The sequence below is a fragment of the Centruroides vittatus genome, unplaced genomic scaffold (assembly GCF_030686945.1).
Source record: "Centruroides vittatus isolate TY-2023 unplaced genomic scaffold, ASM3068694v2 contig_1309, whole genome shotgun sequence".
NCBI lineage: Eukaryota > Metazoa > Arthropoda > Arachnida > Scorpiones > Buthidae > Centruroides > Centruroides vittatus.
Genome location: NW_027120832.1, coordinates 981,901 through 1,007,761, shown reverse-complemented (window position 1 = coordinate 1,007,761; position 25,861 = coordinate 981,901). Strand labels below are relative to the sequence as shown.

The following is a 25,861-nucleotide window of genomic DNA, read 5'->3' as shown; positions in this document are numbered from 1 at the left end:
GAGGAAAGAGTTAAAAAAAGTCTCGCACTCGGATCAGTTCCAACAGTTCCAGCACCGTTTCTGAAACTGGATTTCCCCGGTAATTCGTGGCTCCATGCGAGCGGCGGCGCCACGGTCGACGTGAAGAATCGTCCGCCAGGCGTCGGCGGTTATATATACTAGTTAGCGGCGAGGTCACTTCACACGTGAGATTCGTCTTGTTTGGTGGAGTGTTGGAATTTAGAGATGGCTGCCAAATCTCCGTTCAAAGTGGGTAAGTAACGGAAATCTCGTGTAAAGAGATGAGAAGGAAAAGCATTCGTCCGCCGCTTGTTCTTCCATTCGTTTTTTCGCTTTATAAAGCTGAGTGCGATTTATTGTGATTTTTGGAAAGTGATCTTCCCGCATCCTGGTAATATTTTCCGAAATGTATTTCAAACCCATTGCAAATCTTGTTTAATTAACCCGCCGTTACACGAGGGTGAGCGCTGCGTTTATCTTTCGATTTAAAACGCATGTAACTCTGGCTTTTTGGACGTTTTTGTGGCCAAACTCGTCTATCTTTCTACCCGAGTATACTTTTCAACAAGATACCGCAATCGGGTAGTAATAGTCATCGTAACGCTTTCAATGCCACCTTTGTTTCAGTCGTGTTGAACAAGTTAGCGCAGCGCTCACCTGCGACTAATCCTGTCTTTTTCACATTCGAAATGGTACAATTCTAATTGAGAAGTAATACCATTATATTACTTCTCAATTAGAATCTTCATATGAAAATCCTGAAAGTGTTGAGAAAGAAACCAGATCCTTCACAGGCAACACCGGTATCAAGAGAAAAGTGTGCATATTGCCCAAAAAAAGAATAAGAAAACGGCATTCGAGAGTGTAACATGTAGCCTACTGCATCGATGTGAAGATATCGCATAACAGTCTGCAAACAATGCAATTTAAAAAATCCAGGCTAAGCAGATTCAGAACTTTAATGGAAATTTATAATTAAGATTAACAATAATTTCAGATGTTGTATTTCTGTTTTTATCAATCTGATTAGATATCAATTTTCTGTTGCTATATTGAAATTACTTTTAATATTTTAACTGAAGTAAAGTAAAATAAACATTGCAATGTGTATTATTCATAATAAAAATTTCTGAAGACATCATTAAGAATATGAAAATATATAGGGTAAATGTAGCGCATGCCTTAGAGTACAAATCCTACAAGTCCTTTGAGTACGAGTCTAATTTAACCTGGCATTCCTTGCACTCCAATTGAGAGGAGTGCTGGGTTAATTTGGTTGTGAGTGCATTTGCATGGTAACCTCTTCATATGGTTATAGCAAGACTGCTGGCTCTCGTTAGGTGATGGCAGCTAGCTAGAGTTGCAGTGTGACTGACATGTAGAGCACTGGTCTACGTTTCTTTAGTTCTGTTCGAATAGATTTTTCTCGTCTTAAGTATGGTTTTGTTTGGAGTGGAACGAAAATTTTGAATGGAGATAAGAGTGGAACGGAGATTATTAAACTGTTGTTAATTCAACAATACCAGTAGAATCCAAACAGAAATATCTGAGGTGTGAAAATATTGCTCAGAGTAAAAAATTACAACAATTTATGGTTGGAGTTTTTTTCTCTGGTAAAGATGAGCTTGGCTCTTCAAAGCAAAATGTAGAAGATGACGACAAAAATCTTGTGCCTACCACTTTGATGTGCCAACCTTGTTCTCTGCTGAAGAAAAACTCCCGTTGTCTAATGTGTCATGCTTTTAATTCGAACAAAAAAAGTTATTGGTTGATGCCCGGATTATGGGTGTCGGCCAGTTAAATCGATTTATTAGAATTTATTCTGGTTTTTCTTTTTGTATTTATTTTTATTTGCACTTTTACTTTATATATGCACTTTGTTTAACCTGTTATATTGTTCTGTGTTTTCATTTTTTCTTTGACCTTCTTTTATGCGTGTGACTGCTGGCACGTGTTTAATGAGTTTTATTTTTAAATTTTATTCTATGTATCATTCCATAACTTGAAGATTGCCTCTAAAGACAGTTGAAAATGTTTATTCTTATAATAAATTGGTTCATTTTAACTGGATTATTGGTGTTAGTTGCTGCTTTTTAATGTAATCTCATCTGGTTTTGCAGTATCTTTTAATTTTCACTTGGAGTAATTTTCTTACATCTCAACATTTTGTTTGTATATAAATTTTTTTTTGTTAATAAAAGCTTGAAACTGTTTTATTCTGATAGAAATACGTAAATCATCATTTAATATATTTATTAATTTCAAGAAATCAAAAGCTGTTATATTTAATCAATGAGTATCAAGATCTGTATATACTTGTTATTAAGGTTGAGGCTTATTTACAAAAGTTGTGGCACACTATTTGGATGCAATCACAGAAGGAGTAAAGCTGATGATATAAACATGAACATTCAAACCTTTTTTATTTAAAGTTTAAAAAAAAAAAAAAATTTGAATGTTTCTATTATAGGCTTAATACTATAGCAAATTCGGCTAGCTCAAATAATGTTGTCCACTGATAAAATTTAGTCTTTCTTTACAGTTAATTGCAGTCTCTTTGGAAGTCCTTATATATTCCAACTTTCTAGGAATTCTATGGGTTCATAGTGTGATTAAGGAGACATGTTTCCTTTAAGTTTACTTTTGTATCATTATTCTTGGAGTAGGAAGGCAGTGCCATGCCAGAGGTGTTTTATATGTATTCATGTTTCTTGTCTTGAGACTCCTAGTTACAACACCTATGTATTCTAATGAGTGGTGTAGCCTGTAGTTTTTAACAGGTATACTATAAACACCTGGCATTGCTATTTATAGAGCAGGAAAACATTGCTTGCTGAGTGTGAGTTGTTCACTTGCCAAATCAATTAACTACTGAATCTGGTAAAAAAACACAAAAATTTAATAAGCAGACTAACATTTTTTATCTTATTTAAAGATCAAAAATGTTTGTCTGCTTATTAAATGTGATCTTTATTTAAAGATCATCATCAGATTCTTATGTTAGAACAGAAAACAACTTTAAAATACAAAGGATTGAATGATTTGAATTGTATTGCATATCTCATGTGCAAGGGTTGAATATACAAATTAGTTAATATTTAACCCTTGTACACATGATATGTAATACAGTTAAAATGATTTTATCCTTTGTATTTTAAAGTTTTTTTTGTTCTATTGTAAGAACTTGATGATCTTTAAATAAGATTGTACATGTTAGTTCACTTACTAGTTTTTTTTTTGTAATGAATTTGGGTATTATAATTAATGTAGCAAAATTGATTATATAAAGGTTTTAAAATTCTTTTTAAACTTTATATAAAAATATATCTACAATGTTTATTTATTGTTACATGTAAAGTATAGCTTTAATGTAATGATGTATATTAACTAATTTTATATATATATGTGAAAAATGTAAAAATAATTACAGGTAGGCCTCCTACAACATGGTAGATACGTTCCTTGAAAATACCATGTAGTGGGAAATCACGTTATAGGAGACACCAACTTAATACAAAAACTGGAATTTCAGTTCTAAAAAGAAAAAACTGCCTTTTATGGTGTAACATTTTCATCATTTTTTAAATTTGTACATAAAAAGCTTAAATAAAATTCAACATCATATAAAAACTAAAAAGATTATGATTTCAAGTCAAAATCAAAAAGAAACATAATGTTATGCTCACAAATTCAGTCCTCATCGTCACTTATTATAGTTGTTCGAGAATGTTTGACTGGCCTTATTTTAAGATCTGAGCTTGTTTCATCAAGTTCCACTGCACTTATGTGATCTGCTGCGATTTTTCTGTTATGTGAAAGATAATTCGTTTCTAAATACCCTAAATTGCATTGTAAGAAAATTTCTGCATTTTTCCAACCACGTTGGAGCAAAAACACATTGTAAAGGTACTGCGTTGTATGAGGCCTACCTGTATTATATTATACCCAAACAGCACATTCAAAATCTCAGCATCAATCCACTGGCATGCTACTGAAAGTGATGCAACTGCTAGCATTTTTGAAAGAACACAAATGCTGACTCCTGGGACACTGAGAGAAAATGGCAATGATATGAACTACTTTAAGTGAAATTTATTTTTGAACTTATTTAAGGAGAACAGTTTAATGAAAAATAAATATTTTGAAAAGAGAGAGTAAAGATGATTTTATAATTTCTGTAGGAGTTACAAATAATGAAATCAATCCTAAGATTGCACTTTAACAACTAAAAAAAAATTGTTCTCACATAAATATTAGAATATTCTATTGATGTACCAATCTGATCTTAATTTATTCAGGGTAACAACAAATATATTAACTTTAAAATTGTCAATATAAAATAGAGCTTTTGCAAATCTCATGGTGGCTGCTGCCTTGTTTTCTGGCAGCAACCAGAAAAGTTACCTGAGGTTTTGAATGTAGGTGATGTGAGAGGTGCCGTAGCATGCTGAGATTTTGAATATGCCCAAAGATTTACTAATGGAGTTAATCCATTTGTCCTGTGAATGGCTTATATAGCACAGGCTACATTATTCATTGGAATGCATAGGCACTACATCTAGGACCCTCAAGGCAAGAATTAAAGAACATGAAAACACCTTTCTAGCACAGCCAGTGCTGTGCTACAGAGGTGTTTAATGGTATATTTATGTTTAATTTATATCAAATATTTATGGATATTTGATATAAATTATGGTATTAGTATAATGTTTAAATGAAAATTTAAGTGTCATAATTTTATAACATTGGGAAATTTAACCTTTTATATATTTTACAGAAACTTAATATCTAATACTTAGTTATTTTGAAATTACTTATTTTATCTTATCTTCACTATTCTTACATAAAATAGTGTTTTAATGATAGTAACTGTCTGCAGTAGTAGTTTGGCAATACCATTATCTCCAAAATCTCTCTTCTGATAGTGACACAAGAATATTTCTCACAAATATTTATTTCTATTTTATAAATATTTTTTAGTAATTTGATAACTTAAAACTGTTATGTAAAATCTGACAAAAATACTATTGCAATATACTTCATATAAATTAATAATGCTTAATAAAAATATTATTTTAGCTTTAAGATAGTTGCTGTTTGACTACTTTTATATGATAAACTATATCTTATTTAAACAGTTGCCAAATACATGTAAATGCTAGTTACTGATTTTTCTTAATCTTATTAGAAGACAAGCATTTTATTGTATATATGATAGGGATAATAAATTTTTCAATTACATTAATAGGCCTATATATATAATATTTATTTATTTATTTTTTAATATTTTCATTTAATCTTAGATCCATTGTATATTTACATATGCAAAATAATAAATATATTAATAAAAATTAGATAGATTCATTTTTGTAATGGGTTGCACTTTGAAAAAATTGTAGACCTATAAATTCCCACTGTTATCTGTCTGTCTTAATCTAAAGAATGGAGTTAGATGAAAGACAAGACCAAATATGGAAACCTTTAGGGACTAAAGGCCCTAATTTACTACAGTAATACCCCTGTTTTTGTTGATTTTGGTTATTATCAGTTTTGGTTTTCATTGATTTTTTTTTTTTTCGCAAAAAATTTGTTTTGGATTTCGTCGGTGTGCCCAAGTGACCTCACTGCTAGTTTTGCAAAAACAGGGCAACCTATGCGTTTTCTGGCTCAGTGTGGCATTATTTTTCATTGTATGAGCATTACTCTGCGATGGCCCACCATTGGCAAACGTTTCCATTCCCTTAACACTGGGAGTTCAGTTGTGGGTTTGCACTTTTTCAGGACGGGCTGGCCTTGTGAAGTTTTCAGAGTTTTCTCCATGTCTGTAATGCGTAAATAGGGGCCAGTTATCCTCAAACAGATCTCCCAGAAGGCATTATTCCCTGTGATACGATCATCATAAATGCATACAACTACTATTACATGACAATTACATCACACTTTACCATGGGGTGATATAGGCTTGAAGCTCCAACTAGCTTCTAAAAGACAAAACATTACTCTGTGCATCTAGCCAAACAATTCCATTACTTTCCTTTAGATTAGTCTTTTATATTAATTTCTTATTGCTTTTAGTATTTAATGCTATATTAATTATCTGTAAAATATGTTTTTGGTGTGTATTTTGGAGTGTCTAGAATGAATTAATTGGATTTACGTTGATGCATATGGAAATAATTGCCTCGGTTTTTGTTGGTTTCAGATTTTGCCCATTGTTTTCAGACAGGTTATCAATGAAAACTGAGGTATCACTGTATGTGCAAACTGAAGTCACATTATTTCAATTCAAAACTTCTCCCGAAAGAAGTTAATAGATGACATGCGCAACTCTGTTGTTAAAGGAAAAGTATGATGTACAGTACCGTGGCAAGAAACTACTTTGAAGGTGGAGAGCATATATTTTAAATTAAATAGATTAAAAATTACAGCCCAGCATTGTGATGTCACAATAAATAATTGCTTGTTTTGTGTTAAAATTTTTTTTATAAGAATTAAAGTGAAAACAATTATCACACTAAAGTTAATCTAAAAGGATTGTTTATGTTAAAATAAATCACATTGATAACTTTTTTTAATATAAATATTAAAAATTAAATGTTAAAAATTCATAAATATTGTAGACTGATAGGATTAGAAAGATTGAACATAATACTGCTCTGCTCTTTACTGACACCGGGTATTATAACTATAACTTCAAAACGAACCTATTTACCGGTGTAAATCTTGCGAAAATCGTCTTACGAGTGTCTGACTAAGTTCGAAAACGTTAGTCAGACACTCGTAAGACGATTTTCGCAAGATTTACACCGGTAACAGGTTCGTTTTGAAGTTATAGTTGAACATAATAGAGAGATTGAGGCTCAAGTACAAATGTTAAGCTTGTACGGCAAGCAGAAGTACACGTTTGATGTTTTAAGTCCAAGTAAAAGACCTTGCAGGCTTGCTCACAACATCATGTGACTCAGTGAACGTCGTGCATTGACTCACAGGAGATTTGTTGAAAAAATGGCAGATACATTTAACATAGAGGGTTACCAGTGAAGGTAAATAAACAAATTAAACTGTTTAATAACAGTAAACAATTATTTTTAATTGGTGTTGGGTCTCCTACCATACGATCGGACGATAGGACTACCTCATACTTTTGTTGAGGGAAGTAGTGGCTTATGTAAATTCGAAAGCAGCTCGGAAAATTAAGTTTTAGAAAATTTATAAACATATTACACTGTTGATGGTAGAAGGTGCTGTGGAAGAACAAACCTACCCTAAGACAAATATATGTAAATTCAGTTAAATTTAACTATGGTAGTCAAAATGGCGGCTCGTCTCTGATTCCAGTAAACGGAAGAAAGAAAACAGTGGAGACGTTCTAACCTAACCTAACCTATTCTAATAATTTGGTTAGTAATAATTATGGTAATTTATTAGAATAGGTTAGGTTAGAAAGTGCGTCTCCACTGTTTTCTTTCTTCTGTTTGCTGGAATCAGAGACTATCTGCCATTTTTACTACCATAGGTAAATTTAACCGTAAATTCTATAGGCACTTCACATCACTTGCTAAAATATTGAATAATTAAATAATTTCTGGATTAAAATTGTCTGTTTCTTTACAATATTATTTGTAAATGCTTAAATAATCGTTATTTTAATAAAATAGGTAAACCGTCCACCATTCATGTTTTGCACTGATATGTGCACCTCAACCTCTAATATGATTAAAAATTTATATTGGACTTTATTATGACTGCTGTCACTGCATATATGAACAAATTAGTTCTGTGAAAGTTTTTAAGTAAGAAATAATTTTTTCTATAAAGACATCTGATATTAATAGAAAGTAATACACAAATTCCAACTCTTCAAAAGTATATTAATGCCAAATAATCTGCCATATTATTGGGTCATAATAAGGCTTATTTAATATAATAATTAGATGTAAATGTGACCAGAGGGTCGGTACCTCTTTGATACCTTGTCAGGATGACACCACTATGTCTTTCCAGACGGACACAGAGATCCCACGAGCATGAGTGGTCATGGACAATCGGATTCGGGAGGAGAGGTGTGAGAGATGGCGAGACGGAAGTGATTGACTCGGATACAAGGTAACAACTAAATAACCGATTTAATTATCATAAACGGATACATAAATGGACGATCAAGACAGAGTTTACAGTTAATCGTGTGATGGTATAGATACCTTGATTGCAAGTGGACATCCTTCCAGATTGATGTTCGGATGGTTATTCGGATGGAGTGGTGATCCTGAGTGGGAGAGACTGTTCTATTGATGGGGTTAAATGTCCTTTTCTTTGACGGCAAATAATAATCTGTATCAGAGGATTGAACAATAATCCATGTCAGAGGATAGTTTGACATTCATTGATCCCTTTTTTGGCCAGCACTCAGTTTCTGTCCTCTCGGACTGTCAACGATGACATTATCCTGGACTTTTTCCCATTTTATATTCCCAAGCCACGTTACTCTTTTTCACCAATAGTAATTTTTGTTATTACTTCCCCGTGACACATTCGATGAGTTCCCTGGGAAAGGAAACGACTCCGGGGGAGATGCGATCATCCTCTGGTAATAAAATGGAAAAAGAGTTTTTTCTGAGATTTAAATAAATGTATTTTCAAAGACGAAAAATGAATTTTCTTTCAAAATTTCGTCCAGTCTGACTCTCATAAAGTATGGTGAAATTTTCGTTAATGGACACTCCTGAATAGTGGACACCTCTATTTAGCAGACATTTAAATCTTCAGACCTTCAAACAGGACATTTGTTATATTTACTTCTAAATAGCAGATACTGTAAATCAGGGATGGGCAACCTGCAGCCCTTGAGCCGCATACAGCCTGCATTAATACTTTTTGTGGCCTGCATCGCATGAAATATTAATAAATATTTCAATTTCCCAGCTTAAGGAAGTATGCAGCAAAAATTCAAATGTTATTTTCTACAACTTCTGTATGTGAATAGTTTTTCCCGCAATGAATTTAGTAAAAATTAAAACAAAAAACTGACTAGCAGTGACTAATATTTAACCAAATATTTCTGATATACAGTAACGAACAAATTGGATAACAGACACTTTCATGAAAGATTTTTTATGTTTGGACAACAAACACCTCACTGCAAAAACACAAAAAAGAAGCACTACTGATAAATACCAATTGGTCTTACCTTGTCTTCAGGCTACAATTTGAAACTTTTCTGAGGATGGGAAACATAGACATCGATGCTCAACCCAGTATATACTGATTAGATAGTATTCCTCCAAACTTTGAAACTCTCCCTTGTAATTCCAGTCTTTTACTTTTCTGACAAAGAATTTTTTTATAGTATTTGCAAGACTGTCTGGTGGGCACTCATTAAGTTTTGCATCAGTTTTTATTTTTGAAAGGTTCTTCTGTCGTCAAATGATTGAATGAAGAACACCAAGAAACTCGGCGAGATAAGTGTCCTTCTGAAAAAGAGGATCAATGTTGACATCTGTTATTAAAGAGCTTTTGAAGAAATGGGAGGATGTCAGAACAAGTCTTAGAATTACATCCAAACCGGGTTGAGGTTAATAGGCTTAGGGCAGTGGCGTAGCATAGTGGGGGTGGCAGGGGCGGCCCGCCCCGGGCGGCACTTTAGGGGGCGGCATTTTTTCACAATAAATAATAATAACATCTTGGGGTGTACTATAGATTACCTCCTATGGAATTTCAGGACTTTGATTATATATTGGAACTCGGGACCGAGACGAGTTCAACGGTATCCTATTTTTGGACCGGAGACGAAAAATAAAAAAGTTATCATACTTTTTCACTTACCATACTTTTTCACTTACCATACTTTTTTAATGCTCTCATGAAGACGGCATCATAGTTGCTAGTACTGCCATCTTGCGGTAAAGTCTGCAAACCATGACGTCGGACTACGGTCATCTCAAGTAGAGTTAAACACACGATACGAGAGCGGAGAGAGCGACGCGACTTCCGATCATCGCGCGATCGCCATTTCGGTTAACGTTACTTATGGCAGTGAACGTGGCGGCCGTTCCGACTGTTCGTGCTCTCGACTGAGCTCCCGGAGGGGAACCGCCGGCAGGCTGCCATGTGCTAAACATCACTAGTTATTGATTCACGGTAGTTATTGAACAAAGTAAAAAAAAGGGGGGGAAACGTCTACTAAAGGCAATTTTAACGGCAAGCGACGTGACTCGCGATAGCGAGGCCGACTTAGCGGTGAGGGTGACGCGACTCCCTATCATCGCGCGATCGCCGGAAAAAAGTATGATAACTTTTTTATTTTTCATCTCCGGTCCAAAAGTAGGGTATCGTTGAACTCGTCTTGGTCCCTCAGTTCAGATATATACTCAAAGTCCCGAAATTCCATAGATAGTAATCTATAGTATCCCCCATATCTTGTAAAAATTTGAGCCATTTCATTTCATATTTTTGTCGCATCTATGATTCGGACCAATTGAAATGAGCACGGAATTTTTCATTACTTATTCTGTGATGAAACTGGGGAATCCCCTTTCTTTAAATGAATGTATAATAATGACATCTTGCTCATTGTAGCGACTGGCAACTTTGTCTGTAGTGACTTGTAGGGAATCCCCGTATTTTATTTTGTGCTTGGATTGTTTATGACTAATATTCAGCGAGAATGACGTCTATCATTCTATCAATATTGTATAATAACACCTGGAAATTAGATTACAGTATGGATAAATCCCTTCAGGGAAGTCCGTGAGTGATGCTTTGACAATTCAACGAAAATTTCATTAATGGATCTTCAGTCGTCCAATTCACATTAACTTAATCGTATATATGTATGCGCTTTCCAAACTGTGATTTAAGTGCTCGTAAGTACGTGTAGTGATTGTTTAATTATTGAACTTTATTGAAAAATTGGGTTAAATTTCGGATATGTATACTGTCATGGCGGCGCTTCTGTTAGGTTAGGTTAGATTAGATTAACTATATATTTAGTAGGCGTTTCCTTTTTCTTCTTTTGTCCAATAACTACCGTGAATCAATAACTAGTGACGTTTAGCACATGGCAGCCTGCCGGCGACTCTCCTCCGGGAGGTCAGTTGAGCGCACGAGCATTCGGAAGCGCGGCCATAGCGCCGCCATGACAGTATACATATCTGAAGTTCAACTAAAAATTGTATTGTTGGTGTACGTATACATTCGACTATGTGAGTATTAAATATTTTATTTGTGTTTTTTATTTTTGTAATTGTATGTTTGACTATCTTCTACATTGTTCAAGCTTTAATTTATTAAAATAAAAAAATATCAGAACAAGTAAATTTCAGTAAAGTAGGTTATGGTTTTTTTAATTTATTAGTAATTATTTTTTAATTTATTAGTACAGTAGAGCATCGATTATCCGATTTATTTGGGGACTGGGGTTGGTCGGATAACCGAAAAGTATGAAAAAATACATTATTAGTATAGTGTATTAGGCCTAGTTTAAATACTAGCCTCCCTTTCATGGTCGAGCCAGTGCTGCCAGCTAAAACAAGCAAAAATTTAACAAAAATAATATTAAAGTAGCGAAGACATAACTAAATATTGTAGCGCCACATCACTAGCGGACATTTGAATTTGCCGACTAGAACGCGATCGGTTAATCAGGGGTCGGATAATCGATGCTCTACTGTAATTATTTTGAAATGTTCTACGATACTTCGTTTACGAATCCAACTCGTACTTTTATTATTTATTATAAGTGTCAATAATTATATAGTTTTTTGTTTTAACATCAAAAATGAAAAGAGTAAAAGAAAGTGGGGCATCTTACCGTCATAAAAGAAAAGCTAAGTTGGAAAACATTAGAAAAAATGAAGGGGCATTACTTAAATACGTGGAAAGTCCTGTTCCTAAGACGTCAGATTCCACGTTGGACTTAAATTCATCAAAGATAACTGGATCTTCAAACCCAGAACAAGCTAAAAAAATACAAGAACTTGACACTGTTGATCTGGTACCTGTTAGAAATGTTGACATTGTTCCTGAAGATCAAATTCCAACATCATCTACTCAATTAGAGTCTGCATCTGTGTCTAGACATGGGCCTCGATAGCTTAGAAACAGAGACTGATACAACATTGGCATTGTCTGCTATTCAATACCGAAACTTGGACGATATCGGAAACTGGCCTGAACACAGATGAAAATATGCGATTGCATCTCATTCAGCAAAGCCAGGAAGTTGTTCAGCATATCAATACTAACTTCGCCGTAGCATCAACAGTAACACGTTCAGATTCGTGTTCTTTAACATCAAAAGGAGAGACAAGACGGCTTACCCAGGAATGGTTTTACCGCACATTAACTAACGGCAAAAAAGTTTTACGTACTTGGATGGCTTATTCTCCTTCCAAAGCATCATTATTTTGCTTTTGCTGTCGTTTATTTGAGAACGTAAACACACCGAATGGATCAAAGTTCTGCTCATCTGATGGATTTAATACTTGGTGGAAATTAAATCCTAAGGTTTCAAGTCACGAATCAAGTGCACTACACGACCAAAATTATTGCAAATGGAAGGAGTTAGAGATCAGACTTAAAAAAGGACATACTATTGACAAGAAAGAGCAAAACTTAGTGGCAGGGGAAACAAAAAAATGGCAAGAAATTCTTATCAGAATGTTTGATATTATAAATTTTCTTGCCAAACAAAATTTGGCTTTACGTGGTCATACAGAAAATGACACCAGTACTAATAGAGGAAACTTTAGAATTGGTGCATTTAATTGCCAAGTACGATCCTGTACTTCGTGAACATCTTGTAAGATCTAAAATGTGTGGCAAAATTTCAATCACATACATGTCACCAGAAATCCAAAACGAATTTATTGCAATTTTGGGAAATAAAGTTCGCCAGCATATCATCGGACAAATAAAAAAGGCCAAGTATTATTCGATTATATTCGACAGCACTCCAGACATTTCTCATAAAGACCAAACAAGCCAGGTATTAAGATACGTAGTGATTGAAAATCAGGAAGTGCAAGTAGTGGAATCTTTTATAGATTTCATTGAAACAAAAGATAAAACTGCTGAAGGAATTTCAAAGATGGTTTTGAGCAAGCTTGAAGCTGATGGCCTCGATATAAGCAACTGTAGAGGCCAAGCATATGATAATGCTGCTGTTATGGCTGGAAGGCATTCAGGAGTTCAACAAAGAATTAAAGAAATAAATCCCAAAGTTGAATTCATACCTTGCTCAAATCATTCCTTAAACCTGGTTTGTTTACACGCTGCCTCAGTTGAGGCGAGTTCAGTAACTTTTTTCGGCACATTAGAACGTTGCTATTCATTTTTTTCCATGTTCACACATCGTTGGGAAGTTCTGATAGCAGCTACAGACAAAAGTTTCAAAAGGGTTCAAGATACACGGTGGAGTGCAAGAGGCGATGCCGTAAAAATGACATTCCATCATTACAAAGACATTCTCGTCGCTTTGGAAAAACTAACGGAGACAGGCGAAAGCTTAAACACAAGAATGAATGCAGGAACTTTGCTAGTTACGATGCAGTCATTTTTCTTTCTTTGTTTCTTGGGCCTCTGGCAACCGGTGCTACATGAAGTGAATGATGCACAAAAATATTTACAAACAAAGGGACTTGACATAAGACTGTGTGCTCAGAAAGTAAATGCTTTGCAGATGGTACTGATAGAAAAACGAGAGGAATGGGCAGATGGCGCTGTAAGTTATGCAAAAAATGTGTGTGAAGAACTTGGCATTTCCATGGAACCTCAAAGGTGCATAACGAGAAGGCATATTTTTGATGACGGAAGCAGAGATGCCAACTTGTCTTGTGAAAATGAGTTGAGAAGGAAGCTGTTTTCTTCGTTAAATAGAATAATTGTAGAAATTCGTGAGCGTTTTCAGCAGCTACAGAATTTGGCAGATAAGTTTGCTTATCTAACGCCAGCTATATTACTAGATTCGGACGACACTAAATGTAATCTAGACTACGTATCTGCCGAAATTGACGAGCAGGACTTCAAGCTGGAACGACTTCGACTGCGGACTTTTATTGCTGCCACAGGCAACAAAAATAAATTAATGAATGAGAACCCACTTGAACTATTAAAATTTATTGTGAAATCCGAGCTGGAAGATACTCTGCCTAATATTATAATAATGCTCCGAATATTCCTCACAATTGTCATAAGCAATGCCAGCTGTGAGAGGAGTTTTTCAAAATTGAAATTGATCAAAAATTATTTAAGATCAACAATGAGTACTTTAAGGCTAACCAATCTGGCTATCTTGTCTATTGAGCAAAAGGTATGTGATGTTATAGACATTGATAGTGCAATAAAAGACTTTGCTCTTAAAAAAAGTAGACGAATAAAGTTTTAGTTAAAGACAGAAATTTTGTTTTTAATTCTAACAATTATATTATTTTTCAATAAAAATATAAATAGTAACGGTATCATTCTAGTTCTAATTGGAGGTCGATTTGTGTTTTATATTCAATTCGTTAATAACTTAATCTTGTCGATCATCAAGGTATAATCATAGGTGTTTTATACCTGTTATATCAATGTAAGTGTCATACATGTAAAAATTTTTGTAATAAATGTGATTATTATATTGTAAAACATATATACATGACTTTTTTTTTATTTGTAACGTGTACAATACACAATAATGATGATTGTTCTTGCCGAAAAGTTCTTTAGAATTACTGTATATTTTAGTCTTTTAAATTGAGATATCTAAATAAGGGGGCGGCGAAATTTTCCTCCGCCCCGAGCGGCTGACACCCACGCTACGCCACTGGCTTAGGGATCTCTACATGGACAATGCTATTAATTACCTCCAAAAAATCCTGAAGAGAGAAAAGCAATCGACATTGGACAGATTCTTTAATGCTCCACAAACAGAAAAAAACACTACTGATAAAATTAATGACTTGAAACTGTGTCGCGCTTGATTCTTGTTGACTACGAACACAATATAGTGCTTACGATGATCACTTGGCTTTTCTTCTCCCTGTTATTTAGTTGACTTTAGTATTAGTATCAACTAAATAACAGGGAGAAGAAAAGCCAAGTGATCGTCGTAAGCACTATATTGTGTTCGTAATCAACTACTGATAAAAATGCAAGACTGTGTATATATGTATTTTCATTATTACATAAAGATAAATGTAGTAAGAAACTATATTTTTTTTTATTTCTGGGGTCTCCAGAATGGATTAAATTCCCATAAAAATCTATGGTAAATTGATAATCGGTTAATGAACAATTCAGATAGTGAACACTGTCTTGGAACGGATTGTTCGTTAACTGATCACCCACTATATTATGTTTATATCAGTTCCAGAAGCTAAATTAAATATACCTATGTTAGTTTATAATTATACATGAATAAATATTTGTGATTTACTGGCAATTTTTTTCCTCTTTTCTCTTTTATGCGGCCTGTGTCAGTTCAAAAGTTTTGAAATGCAGTCCTTAAATAGAAAAAGATTGCCCATCCCAGCTCTAAATAATGCATGCTTTCATCCATAATCAACATTATGAAAATGTGAAGTGCTGCCTTCAGGCTGAAAGAATTACAGTAATTACTTATGAAATATTTTAAAACCAAAACAAAGAACAAGTTCAAATACTTCTTTAGATGACAAATTTTGACCATATGCATTTAAAGACTGGTCAAAAATAGTAATGGGAGAAGATGGAAGGTTGTAAAAAGCTGAATAATACTATTTGTTTGACAACTTAATGAATTTTATATGGTTGTTATTGATGTCTTCTGATTTTTCTGTTTTTTAATTTTTTTGCTGTACTCATAACTTCTTTCATCAAGATTGGAGGTCCTTCATCTTTATCATCATCACTTTCTTCTACCTTCAGTTCTACATTATCTTCTGCTCTATACAGATCATGAAAGAAATAATCATTTTGTCACACCAGATTTTTATCAGATCTTCTTCAAGAGCACTGTCAACCAAATTTTATTAATGCCAAAAGTCTGCACTGTCAACCAAGTTTATTAATGCCAAAAGCATTAATAATAAACTTATCTGTACAGATCATTTATGTATTCATGCCATCTGCACAGAATTTTCTTAATATTTATAATCTCTCCATTTCTCTCACTAATAATTATTCTCTTGGTCCTTCTGAACTAGTGTGTTCTTAACTTCATCATACATTAGTTCAACTCTTTTTGACCTCTCCAGGCTTTCAATTTGTTCACATTCTCTTACAAGCCACTCTCTTTTTGGCTTGCTCAATTACCCGTAGCTTATTGTTCAGTTCTGTGTTTTCATCTTTCTGCTTCAGAATTTACATTCTTCTACCACCACTTTTCTCATTTTATTCATCATTTCCTTTGTGACCTTTTTTCTTTCCTGTTTTTTTGCTGTGATATCCACAATTCATTTGGTCCTTCAGCATCCTCTTCATCTTTTTCTTTGAATTTTTGTTCAGATATTAATCTAAACATTTCACTATTCCTTTTCAAATTTTTTAAATCCCATTTCTCACTTGTCTTTTTCCTCTTTGTGATTTTCTTGAATCTCATTTTGACTTTTGTGAGTGCGAGGTTGTGATCTGAATCTGTCTGCTTACATCTGTAATAGTTCTTGTATCTCTATAAAACAGAAACCACACACTGGGTTGTATATAACAAAATATGACCTACTTGAACCTTTAACTGGTGCATACAAAGTTTAATCATCCAAAACAAATGTTTTCCTAACCCTTTCTGGGTTCTTCTTCAGGTAAATCAGCTGGATTGAACTTGAATACGAAAATTTGAACTAAACCAAACGATGTTATGTTTCAAATGTTCGGTTTGTCGCATATTCTGTCACGTGACGTGTTCAAACGTGTTCGAATTTAACTATCAACCTTTAAACGGTAGTCAATGTTAGGTCAAAATACATAAAATGTGTGTGTGAGAGATGAATCATTGATAATAATCTCACACGTTCAAGGTTTTCCTTTACCAAAAAATTAAGAGTAGAATGCTATCTATCCATATGTAGTAAGGCTTGCCATGCCATGGAAAGGCCAATCTCGTCCCTTGTATTAATGCATTTAGATACGCAATAAGCCTTAAAAATTTCCATTTCTTCTAACCATTTTAGGTGGTCGGTGGTGTGGTAACAATTAATTGCACTCTTGTGAAGTCCTCCACAACTTCGGGGTTGGTGGTGTAAGTGGAGACTGAGGTGGTGCATCTATTGCATTGTATATTGGAGATATACAACGCAATAGATGCACCACCTCATCTCTTTAATTAATTTAATTAAAGAGATACAAAATAGTATATAGTCTTTTTGGTATCTGTTGTCTGTCCCCAGGATCTTTCCATGTATATAATCTCTTATGCTTTTGAAACCATGCTTTAGTAATCACCATACTGTGTTCTTTATAGAATTCAGTCAACCTTTTCCTCTCCTGTTCTTGCTTCCCAATCCATGCCTTCTATAATATTTTCCTCTTGTGTGTTCCACCACAGCATTCCAATCTTCTAATAATAATAGGCAGACATTTCTTTCTTCCTTTTCCATAAGTTCTTCCACTGTTCATATATTTCCTCTACCTTTTTTTTATTTGAATGAGAACTTGTAGGCATATATACTTGAATTAGTACCAGATCTTTTGGTTCTGCTTGGATTCTGATTCTTCATTTATTTAATCAACCTTAATTACCCAGGTTACAAATTCTCTTTTTCAATGCTATCTCCACTCCATTCATTGCTTTCCTTTCTCTTGAAAAATAAAGCTTGATATCATTGTTCATTAATTCTCCAGAATCTTCCCATCTCACTTTACTAGTCCTACTATGTCTAATTTATTTATTTTCATCTCATTCTTCAGATTTTCCAGTTTTCCAGCCTTAAAGTCCTCATGTTTCAAGTTCCGATTCTCAAGAGTCTCTGTGGAGGTTATGATCATCTGGAGAGCCCCCTTTTCCCTACTGAGCAAGGTGTTGCAGTTGGAAATGGTTACAACTCCAATGCTGTTCTCTCTGTTTCTACTTGTGCTCATCTTAATAGGGGTTGCTACATCAGTAACCCTTTTCCCCCGACATCTTGTTTATGTTTATTTTGCGATCCCTCCTAAGGCAATTTAGGTCAGTCAGGCGATATTATTTTAAAAATTCACCAAAAATCAAATTATCATTATATCTATATGAAAAAAAACACTTGCATTTATTAATATCTTTAGTTTTAAATACGATATTTTTCAATACATTTTATTAGAAAAATTTATAAGAAAAAATATATATATCAGAACTGACACACAAACTTAATAATTTATAACATTTTGTGAAAATTAACATTGTCTAGTTACATAATTGTTTGCTGGCACTGAGCCAGAAAGATGTAGAATATTGTTTTGTACAATTCGATATAACACTTATGCACGTATGTTTATTCATTGTGAAATTATTGCACATTATATCAAAAATTTGTTTGAAATCAAAATTTTATACTGCTATCAACTAATATAATGAACTATTATACTTTATTCACTTCATATCGAACGAGATTATATATTTTTGTAATAAACATGAGATTACCAGTAGCAATACATGTAACATTTGCTGATATTTTCAATTAAAATAAAAATTAAAAAAATATACAAAATATCAGAACTGAATGCCCCAACTTGAATATTTATAACACATTGACTTATTATAGCTAAATAAACTTATTATAGCATAAGTGAACTTATTATAGTAATATTGTTGCATGAATATGCGAAAAATGAAATAATTTATTTTTTTCTAGCAATTTTTTAAGAAGAAAAAGCATTAATTAAAATTTTTTAAGTCAACAAAACGCCACCTGGACAAAAATATGTAAAACAGACAATAGACAAGACGATGTCGTCAATTTCTGACATCTGTTGTCAATAAATTTTACAAAAATCGATATTTATCAAAGTAACGATGAATTGGTACTCTCGAAGTTTTGCTTAAAAAGCCAGGGTACCGATTAATCGGTACCTTCGGGGGCAAAGGGGTAATAAAGCATAGTAGTTTCCTGTTGCTTTTTGTTTCTCTCTCATGTTAAATCACAAGTTTAAGTTTTTGCTCTTTGTCAATTAAAATTTACAAAATTTTATGTTTTATATAACATGGTTATTTTGTAATATTGTAAAATTTTGTAATTTTCTTATATACCATGTTTACTTACATATAAGACAAGGTTTTTATTAATTTTTCTTTGTTTCAAAAACTTAGGTTGTGCATGCATGAGCAAAGGATTTTTTGTTTTTGCAATAATTTATGTGAACCATGTATTTGCATATTTTACCGGATGCTCACCCTCTGGTGTTTAAAAACAAAAGTATTTTTATCTGGATCATTTCAATCGTTCTTGTATATTGTCAGGAGTAAAGATAAATAGCAATAGGAAAAGCAAAGCTATTGAATTGAATTTCAAAATCACACAAGAGCTCATTATTAGTTTTAATCTATTCTCACATGAAAACAGATTATTATTCAGGAATTAGAATTCAGAGAAACTCTTAAGTATAATCTACGGAGAGTGGATATGACTGTTATGAATTAGCAAAAAACGTTCCAGATTGTCCAGTTTTATATGAATGAATTATGTTGTCAATTTTACAAGATTTTTTTCCTTAAAGTTTAAAATGCCATTAATTTTTGCGGGATGATGTGTGCATTTACATGTATCTGTTAATATTTTATTTGCAATTACATGAAATAAAATTAGAATTGTATTAATAAATCTAATTTTCTTTATTTTGATCTTTAAAGTCACACCTTGTCCTATATGCGAGACTGTCTTATATGTGAGTAAATACGGTATGTAATTTTAATTCCATGCACATGCAAGAAACTATTTTTGAAAAAAAAATGTTAGTTGCTGTTCATCTTCTATTTCTTGAATTCAAATATTTTGTTCTCTATGAATGCCCTTTTCTTTTAACAATATTTCTAAACAGGAGCATCTCATTCTTTTATTTTTGGTTGTGTATTACCGAGAATACTGTGAAAGCTGAGGGAGAAAACCTTTCACTTTTTTTAATGCATTTTTTGTGAGTAAAGTATTTTAAAAATTTATATATATGTGACTTCATAAAATTATCATTTAATTTGAAAATAAAATAGATGTATCTAACATGGTAAACTATCTATGATATAAAATTACAATTAATTTTCAATGAAAAAAATTTTTTTGCAGCTGATATTTCTCTGGCTGACTTCGGTCGAAAAGAAATTATAATGGCTGAAAATGAAATGCCTGGATTGATGGCAATAAGAAGAAAGTATGGTCTGTCAAAACCGTTAAAAGGCGCACGTATAGCTGGATGTTTGCATATGACTATTCAAACTGCTGTTCTAATGGAAACTCTTATAGAGTTGGGAGCTGAAGTAAGTTTTTAAAATGTTACTATTATGGAAAATAAGGAATTTAACTTTGTTATCAAGGAGTAAAGAAACTATTAATTCGGTTTTTCTATTTTCTAATTAATCTAAATTTCACTGGATTACATTGGGCTACATAGCCTGAGTTAATCCGATGGTTGGTTGTCTTTATAAATTTAATAGAGAGGTTGCTGCCGAACTACAAACGTTAAACTTGTACGGCAAGCAGAAGTACACGTTTGATGTTTGACTTCCAAGTAAAGTATGTTGCGGTGCACACTCATAATATCCCATGAGTCAGTGCATGACATGAACGTTGCGCATTGACTCAGGGAATATTGTTGAAAAATGGCGGAAACATTTAATAATGATGAATGTTACCAGCAAAGGTAAACAAACAAATTAAACTATTTTAAAGTGTTTATAGGATGTTTAATAACACTAAATAATTATTTTTAATTAGTGTCGTGTCTCCTACTGTATGATAGGACTACCTCATGCTTTTGTCAAGGGAAGTAGTGGCTTATGTAAATCCAAAAGCAGCTCAGGAAATTATTTTTAGAAAATTTACCTATGTATTATGCTGTTGATGGTAGAAGATGCCGTGGAAGAACAAACTTACTCTTACAGAATTATGATAAGCTATTATGAACAGAAATATGTGAATTCTATAGGCACTTTATATCAATTGCAAAAAAATTGAATAATTAAATAATTTCTGGATGAAAATCATTTGTTTCTGTACAATGTTATTCATAAATGGTTAAATAATCATTATTTTAATAAAATACATCATAATTTTAACCCTAAACACAAAAAAATGAAGTTTAAACCGATCTTCTACTCATCATGCTAGATGTAGTGAATGCCATTATCAACCTTCTAGAATTGCCAGATGGTGGTGCTCGAACATCCAATGTTCATGTTTTGGGCTGAAAATGATGACTGCAACTTCTCTACTGGGTTTTGTAATGTTTCTTTATGTAATCTAAATTTCACACTTGAAGTTTTTAAAAATAAGAAAGAATTCAGAAGTATAGTAATCCAATAATTGCCCAAATATTTGGGCTATAATATGGCTATAATCAAATAATTAATACAAATAAATTTGGTACTAGAGGTAAGTGTTAGGTGCTATCTCATCTCTTGTCTAAATTAATAATTATAATTTTAATAATTTAATAAATAATTTAGAACCTTCTGGAAGAAAATAACTGACCTGGGGCGGGGTTTGAACACTCAGCCTCCGCTTGCCATGAAGTGCGCTACCAATTGTGCCACCCAGACCCCCAAGCCAGCCCTCACTTCCAGAAATATTTAAATTTTGATATAACCTTCCATGGTTACTAACGGCGCTGGCTGGAGACGATCCTATGTCAACAGCCAATTAACATTTCCTCTGTGGCACTCAGAGGAAATGTTCATTGGCAAGGCATTACAGTAGTCATTAATCCGAATCAATTGGGGACGGGTTGTTCAGATTAGTGATTTGTTCGGATAACCAGTTATGTACAGAAAAATATATTAACCTGTCCAATGTTCAAATTTTTCTCCATTGCGTGTCGCTTTGTGTTGAATTTTCGTCGATTTTAAGTCTAATGAAAATTTTTATAATAATAATCGAGGCTATTGTATCATTAAAAATTATTTCTTTATTTTGTACAAACAAAATAAATATATTGAGGAATATAAAAACATGAAAATTATACTTTAGAAGTACAGGGTGACAATAATTAACCCGTACAAAGTTTGTAGCAATGCTGCAACTGAATTTTTTTACGTCACTAATTTGTATACTGTTGTGTTTAATTCTCCGTGATTTCCTGCGCATGTAGATGTGCTTTCGTTGTAATAAGAGTTAGTTTTTTACTTATTTAAGGATGGCGAACAAACGTTGTGCAATTTTAGAGCTATTCCGGCAAGGAAAACGACAATGTGAAATTGTTCGTTTGCTCGGTGTTCCCAAAATGACAGTCTCAGATGCAGTTCGGCGATTTAAGGAGCTTGGCCACGATGGTGACCGTCCCGGACGTGGAAGAAAGTGCACCGTCAACACGTCTAGGAACCGCAAGATCATCAAAAAGCGAGTTGACCGAAATGCAAAGGTCTCCATGAGAAAAATTGCTCGCGAGATCGGAATCAATCGCGAATCGGTGCGGTTAATGGCGAAAAAGGAACTCGTACTCAAGCCCTACAAGTTCCAAAAGGTTCAGCTCCTCACCGATGAAAACAAGTGCGTGAGACTCCAAAGATCCCGTTAACTCAAGCGTCGGGCCGCAGGTCGACAATGGGAGTGCATTCTCTTCACAGACAACAAGCTTTTCTCCGTACAACCATCAAAACGACAGGAACTGGTCCGCGGGGGCTCCTGGAAGCTCAGCCGTCATCGAACATCACAAAATCCAATGTCAGTCGTGGTTTGGGGCGGAATTTGTGCGAGCGGCAAGACACCCCTTGTTTTCGTCGATCAAGGGGCCAAAATCAATCAAGATGTGTACCACCATGACATTCTCGAGGCTGTGGTACTTCTGTGGGCTCAGCAGCATTTTGTCAGTGCGAAATGGACGTTTCAGCAGGACTCGGCGCCGACACACAGGGCGAAGAAGACTCAGGAGTGTGCAAGGCTCATTTTCCCGATTTCATCTCGTCTGCGGAATGGCCACCGTACTTGCCGAATCTGAACCCAATGGACTACAGTGTGTGGTCCATTTTGGAGGCCAGGGCCTGTTCTAAGCGCCATGAAAGTTTGGAGTCGCTGAAGCAATCCTTGCGCCGGGAGTGGGACAAATTGTCTCCGAAAGAGCTGCGGCCCATCGCCAAGAATTTCAAAACACGTTTGGGGCTCTGCATCAAGGCAAAAGGAGGCCACTTTGAAACCGGTTGAAAATCTGGTTAATACATAAAGTATTGTCACTGCTATCTACTGTTATTTTCCTAATTTTTATTTTTTTAATAAATTTACGATGCAAAAAACTTGTACGGGTTAATTATTGTCACCCTGTAAATCTAGTATCAAAAACGTTTGATTCAGCATGACACAGTCCGACTGAAAATCGTTTGGATTACTGGGGTTCGGATTAACGACACTCTACTGTATATGTATATATATACCTCAGCAGGGACAGCGATAGCTGGCTGAGTGCCGCAGAGGAGATGTTCATTGGCCATTGACATAGGGTTGTCTCCAGCCAGTGCCGTTAGTAACCATGAAAGGTTATATCAAAATTTAAATACTTCTGGAAGTGAGGGCTGGCTTGGGGTCTGGGTGGCACAATTGGTAGCACACCACATGGCAAGCGTAGGCTGCAGGTTCAAGCTCCGTCCTGGGTCAGTTATTTTTTTCCAGAAGGTTCTAAATTATTTATTAAATTATTAAAATTATAATTATTAATTTAGATAAGAGATGGTGCCTAATGCTTACCTCTAGTAACAAATTTATTTGTATTAATTATTTGATTATAGCTATATTATAGCTCGAATATTTAGGCAATCGTTGGATTATTATATTAACTCATTGGGCTTTGAGTTGTGTATTATACAGAATTCAGAAGAAAAAATAAACCACTAATGCTTTAAAATTGGTCAATTACAAATAAAAATTATTTTTTTGAAACAATTTGCATTTGATTAATTATGAACTTTTATTAATATTATTCCCTAAATCAATTTTTTCCTGGGGAAAAAAAAATTATAATTCATTTTTTCAATAAGTCAAAATTTTATTTAGCATTCAAATTTGAATATATTATGACACTATTCTCAAAAGAACTTTAAAATATCTTCAGCAACAAACTTTGATACACTAAATTACAGACAAATGTTTTTGATCTAAAGAATAAGTTAAGATCTGCATCAGTTCTCAGTTGTGATTGAAATGCTAGCAGAAACATGACATATTTTGAATATGTTCAAATATATACAAATATATCAAGATATAAAATTATGAAATAATGCAAATGGGAGTTAGGCAACTATAAAAGCAATGTTTAAAAACAAAAAAAATCACTTTTATAACAAATACAAATATGTAATAGTCAATCCTCATGTTACAAGTGCCCGGTTTACAAACAATAAAATTTTGAATGCCATATTTGCTTCGGTTGCCATATAATAACTCAGTTTCCAAACAATCAACTTGGCAGAGGCAGTCGCTGATGGTCAACTTATGTAAAAGAAAGTTGACAGTTTGACCAATCAACAACAGGACTACTGATTTACTAGTGGTGCTGAGATTTGCCTTGCATCGTTAGACATCACAACATAAACCATCAACGTTGTTATTCAAAGATGTGCATGTGGGTAAGATACTACTACTGGTTTTTGGTACACGTCACAATTCAATTTAAATCAAATTAATTAATAAAAATGGTGTTAATTGACATTTGCATAATATAAATGACATCCAATAATTCATATTTAAAGGTGCTTAACTCAGATTAAATAACAAAAATTTGTTATTAAATATATATATATATATATATATATATATATATATTTCATTAGTACATAATCTGCATTCAACATTATTTCCAGTATATTGGTATTTGTTGTCAACAATACTTTTTAATTGTAAGATAGTATTACACTCCTTAAAAGTGAAATCACAATACCACAAAGCCACATCCACATTACAGGACTGGTATTGGTAAGAGACACATGTAAATGATTAAAAGAACAAAGATATGCAACAAACGGTAATAAGCTGTACAGTAACAACCTGTTTATTCAGTAATAAGCAGTAATAAATTTAGGCCACTATATAGCAAGGCATACTATCAATGAAGCAATTAATGTTTGCCTGAGGTATCCCTTGCCAAGCTGCATCCACTGCAGTATGCATGTCGTCTACAGTATGTGGCAGTGGTCCCCTGTGCACTTCATGTTGGACGATGTCCCATGGGTATTCGACGGGAGAGAGATCAGGTGAGATTGATAGTCAGAGAAGGATGTAAATTCCAATCGGTCTGGTGACAGTTCACTTTGTGACATGTAGTCAGGTATTATCTGTCTGGAACACTGTTGGGTGCAGCCTGTACCAGTGGCTGAACCACAGACTTCACAATTTATATGACATACTGGTCTGCTGTTAGAGTACTGGAAATGTGCACTGATGCTGTGCCATTTGAACATGATGCCTCCCCAGGATGCCCAGGATGGGGCTGGTGTGATGCTTGGCAAAAAGAGCTGGTGCATTGTTTCCTGGGATACCACCATATCTGTCTATGATCATCATTCATCATTCCTCCACAGACAGAAGTGGGATTTATCCCTAAACAATATCTGATTGCCATTCTATTGTCCAGTTGCAATGATGACACAATGCCAGGCATGCAACCCTGTGTTGAACAGTTAATGGCACCTCAGTTGCTGGTTGTTGTGCATGCAGCCTTTTGCAAATTGTTTTGGTGGACACACATGCACCCGTTGATAGTGAACTGTAGCTTTGAATGTCACATGTCATGGAAAACAGGTCCA

The 25,861-nt window shown here is 34.0% G+C and overlaps 1 protein-coding gene across 1 annotated transcript in view; it reads left to right on the top strand.

Moving 5' to 3' along the window:
• The first annotated feature begins 108 nt into the window (after window positions 1-108).
• Window positions 109-25,861, top strand: part of Ahcy (adenosylhomocysteinase) — a 50,781-nt gene continuing 25,028 nt past the window's right edge. The window contains exons 1-2 of the mRNA XM_067288355.1: window positions 109-253; window positions 20,202-20,392. Of these exons, the coding sequence (XP_067144456.1) occupies window positions 226-253; window positions 20,202-20,392 (219 nt within the window). The 5' untranslated portion in view covers window positions 109-225. The remainder of the gene's footprint in view (window positions 254-20,201; window positions 20,393-25,861) is intronic.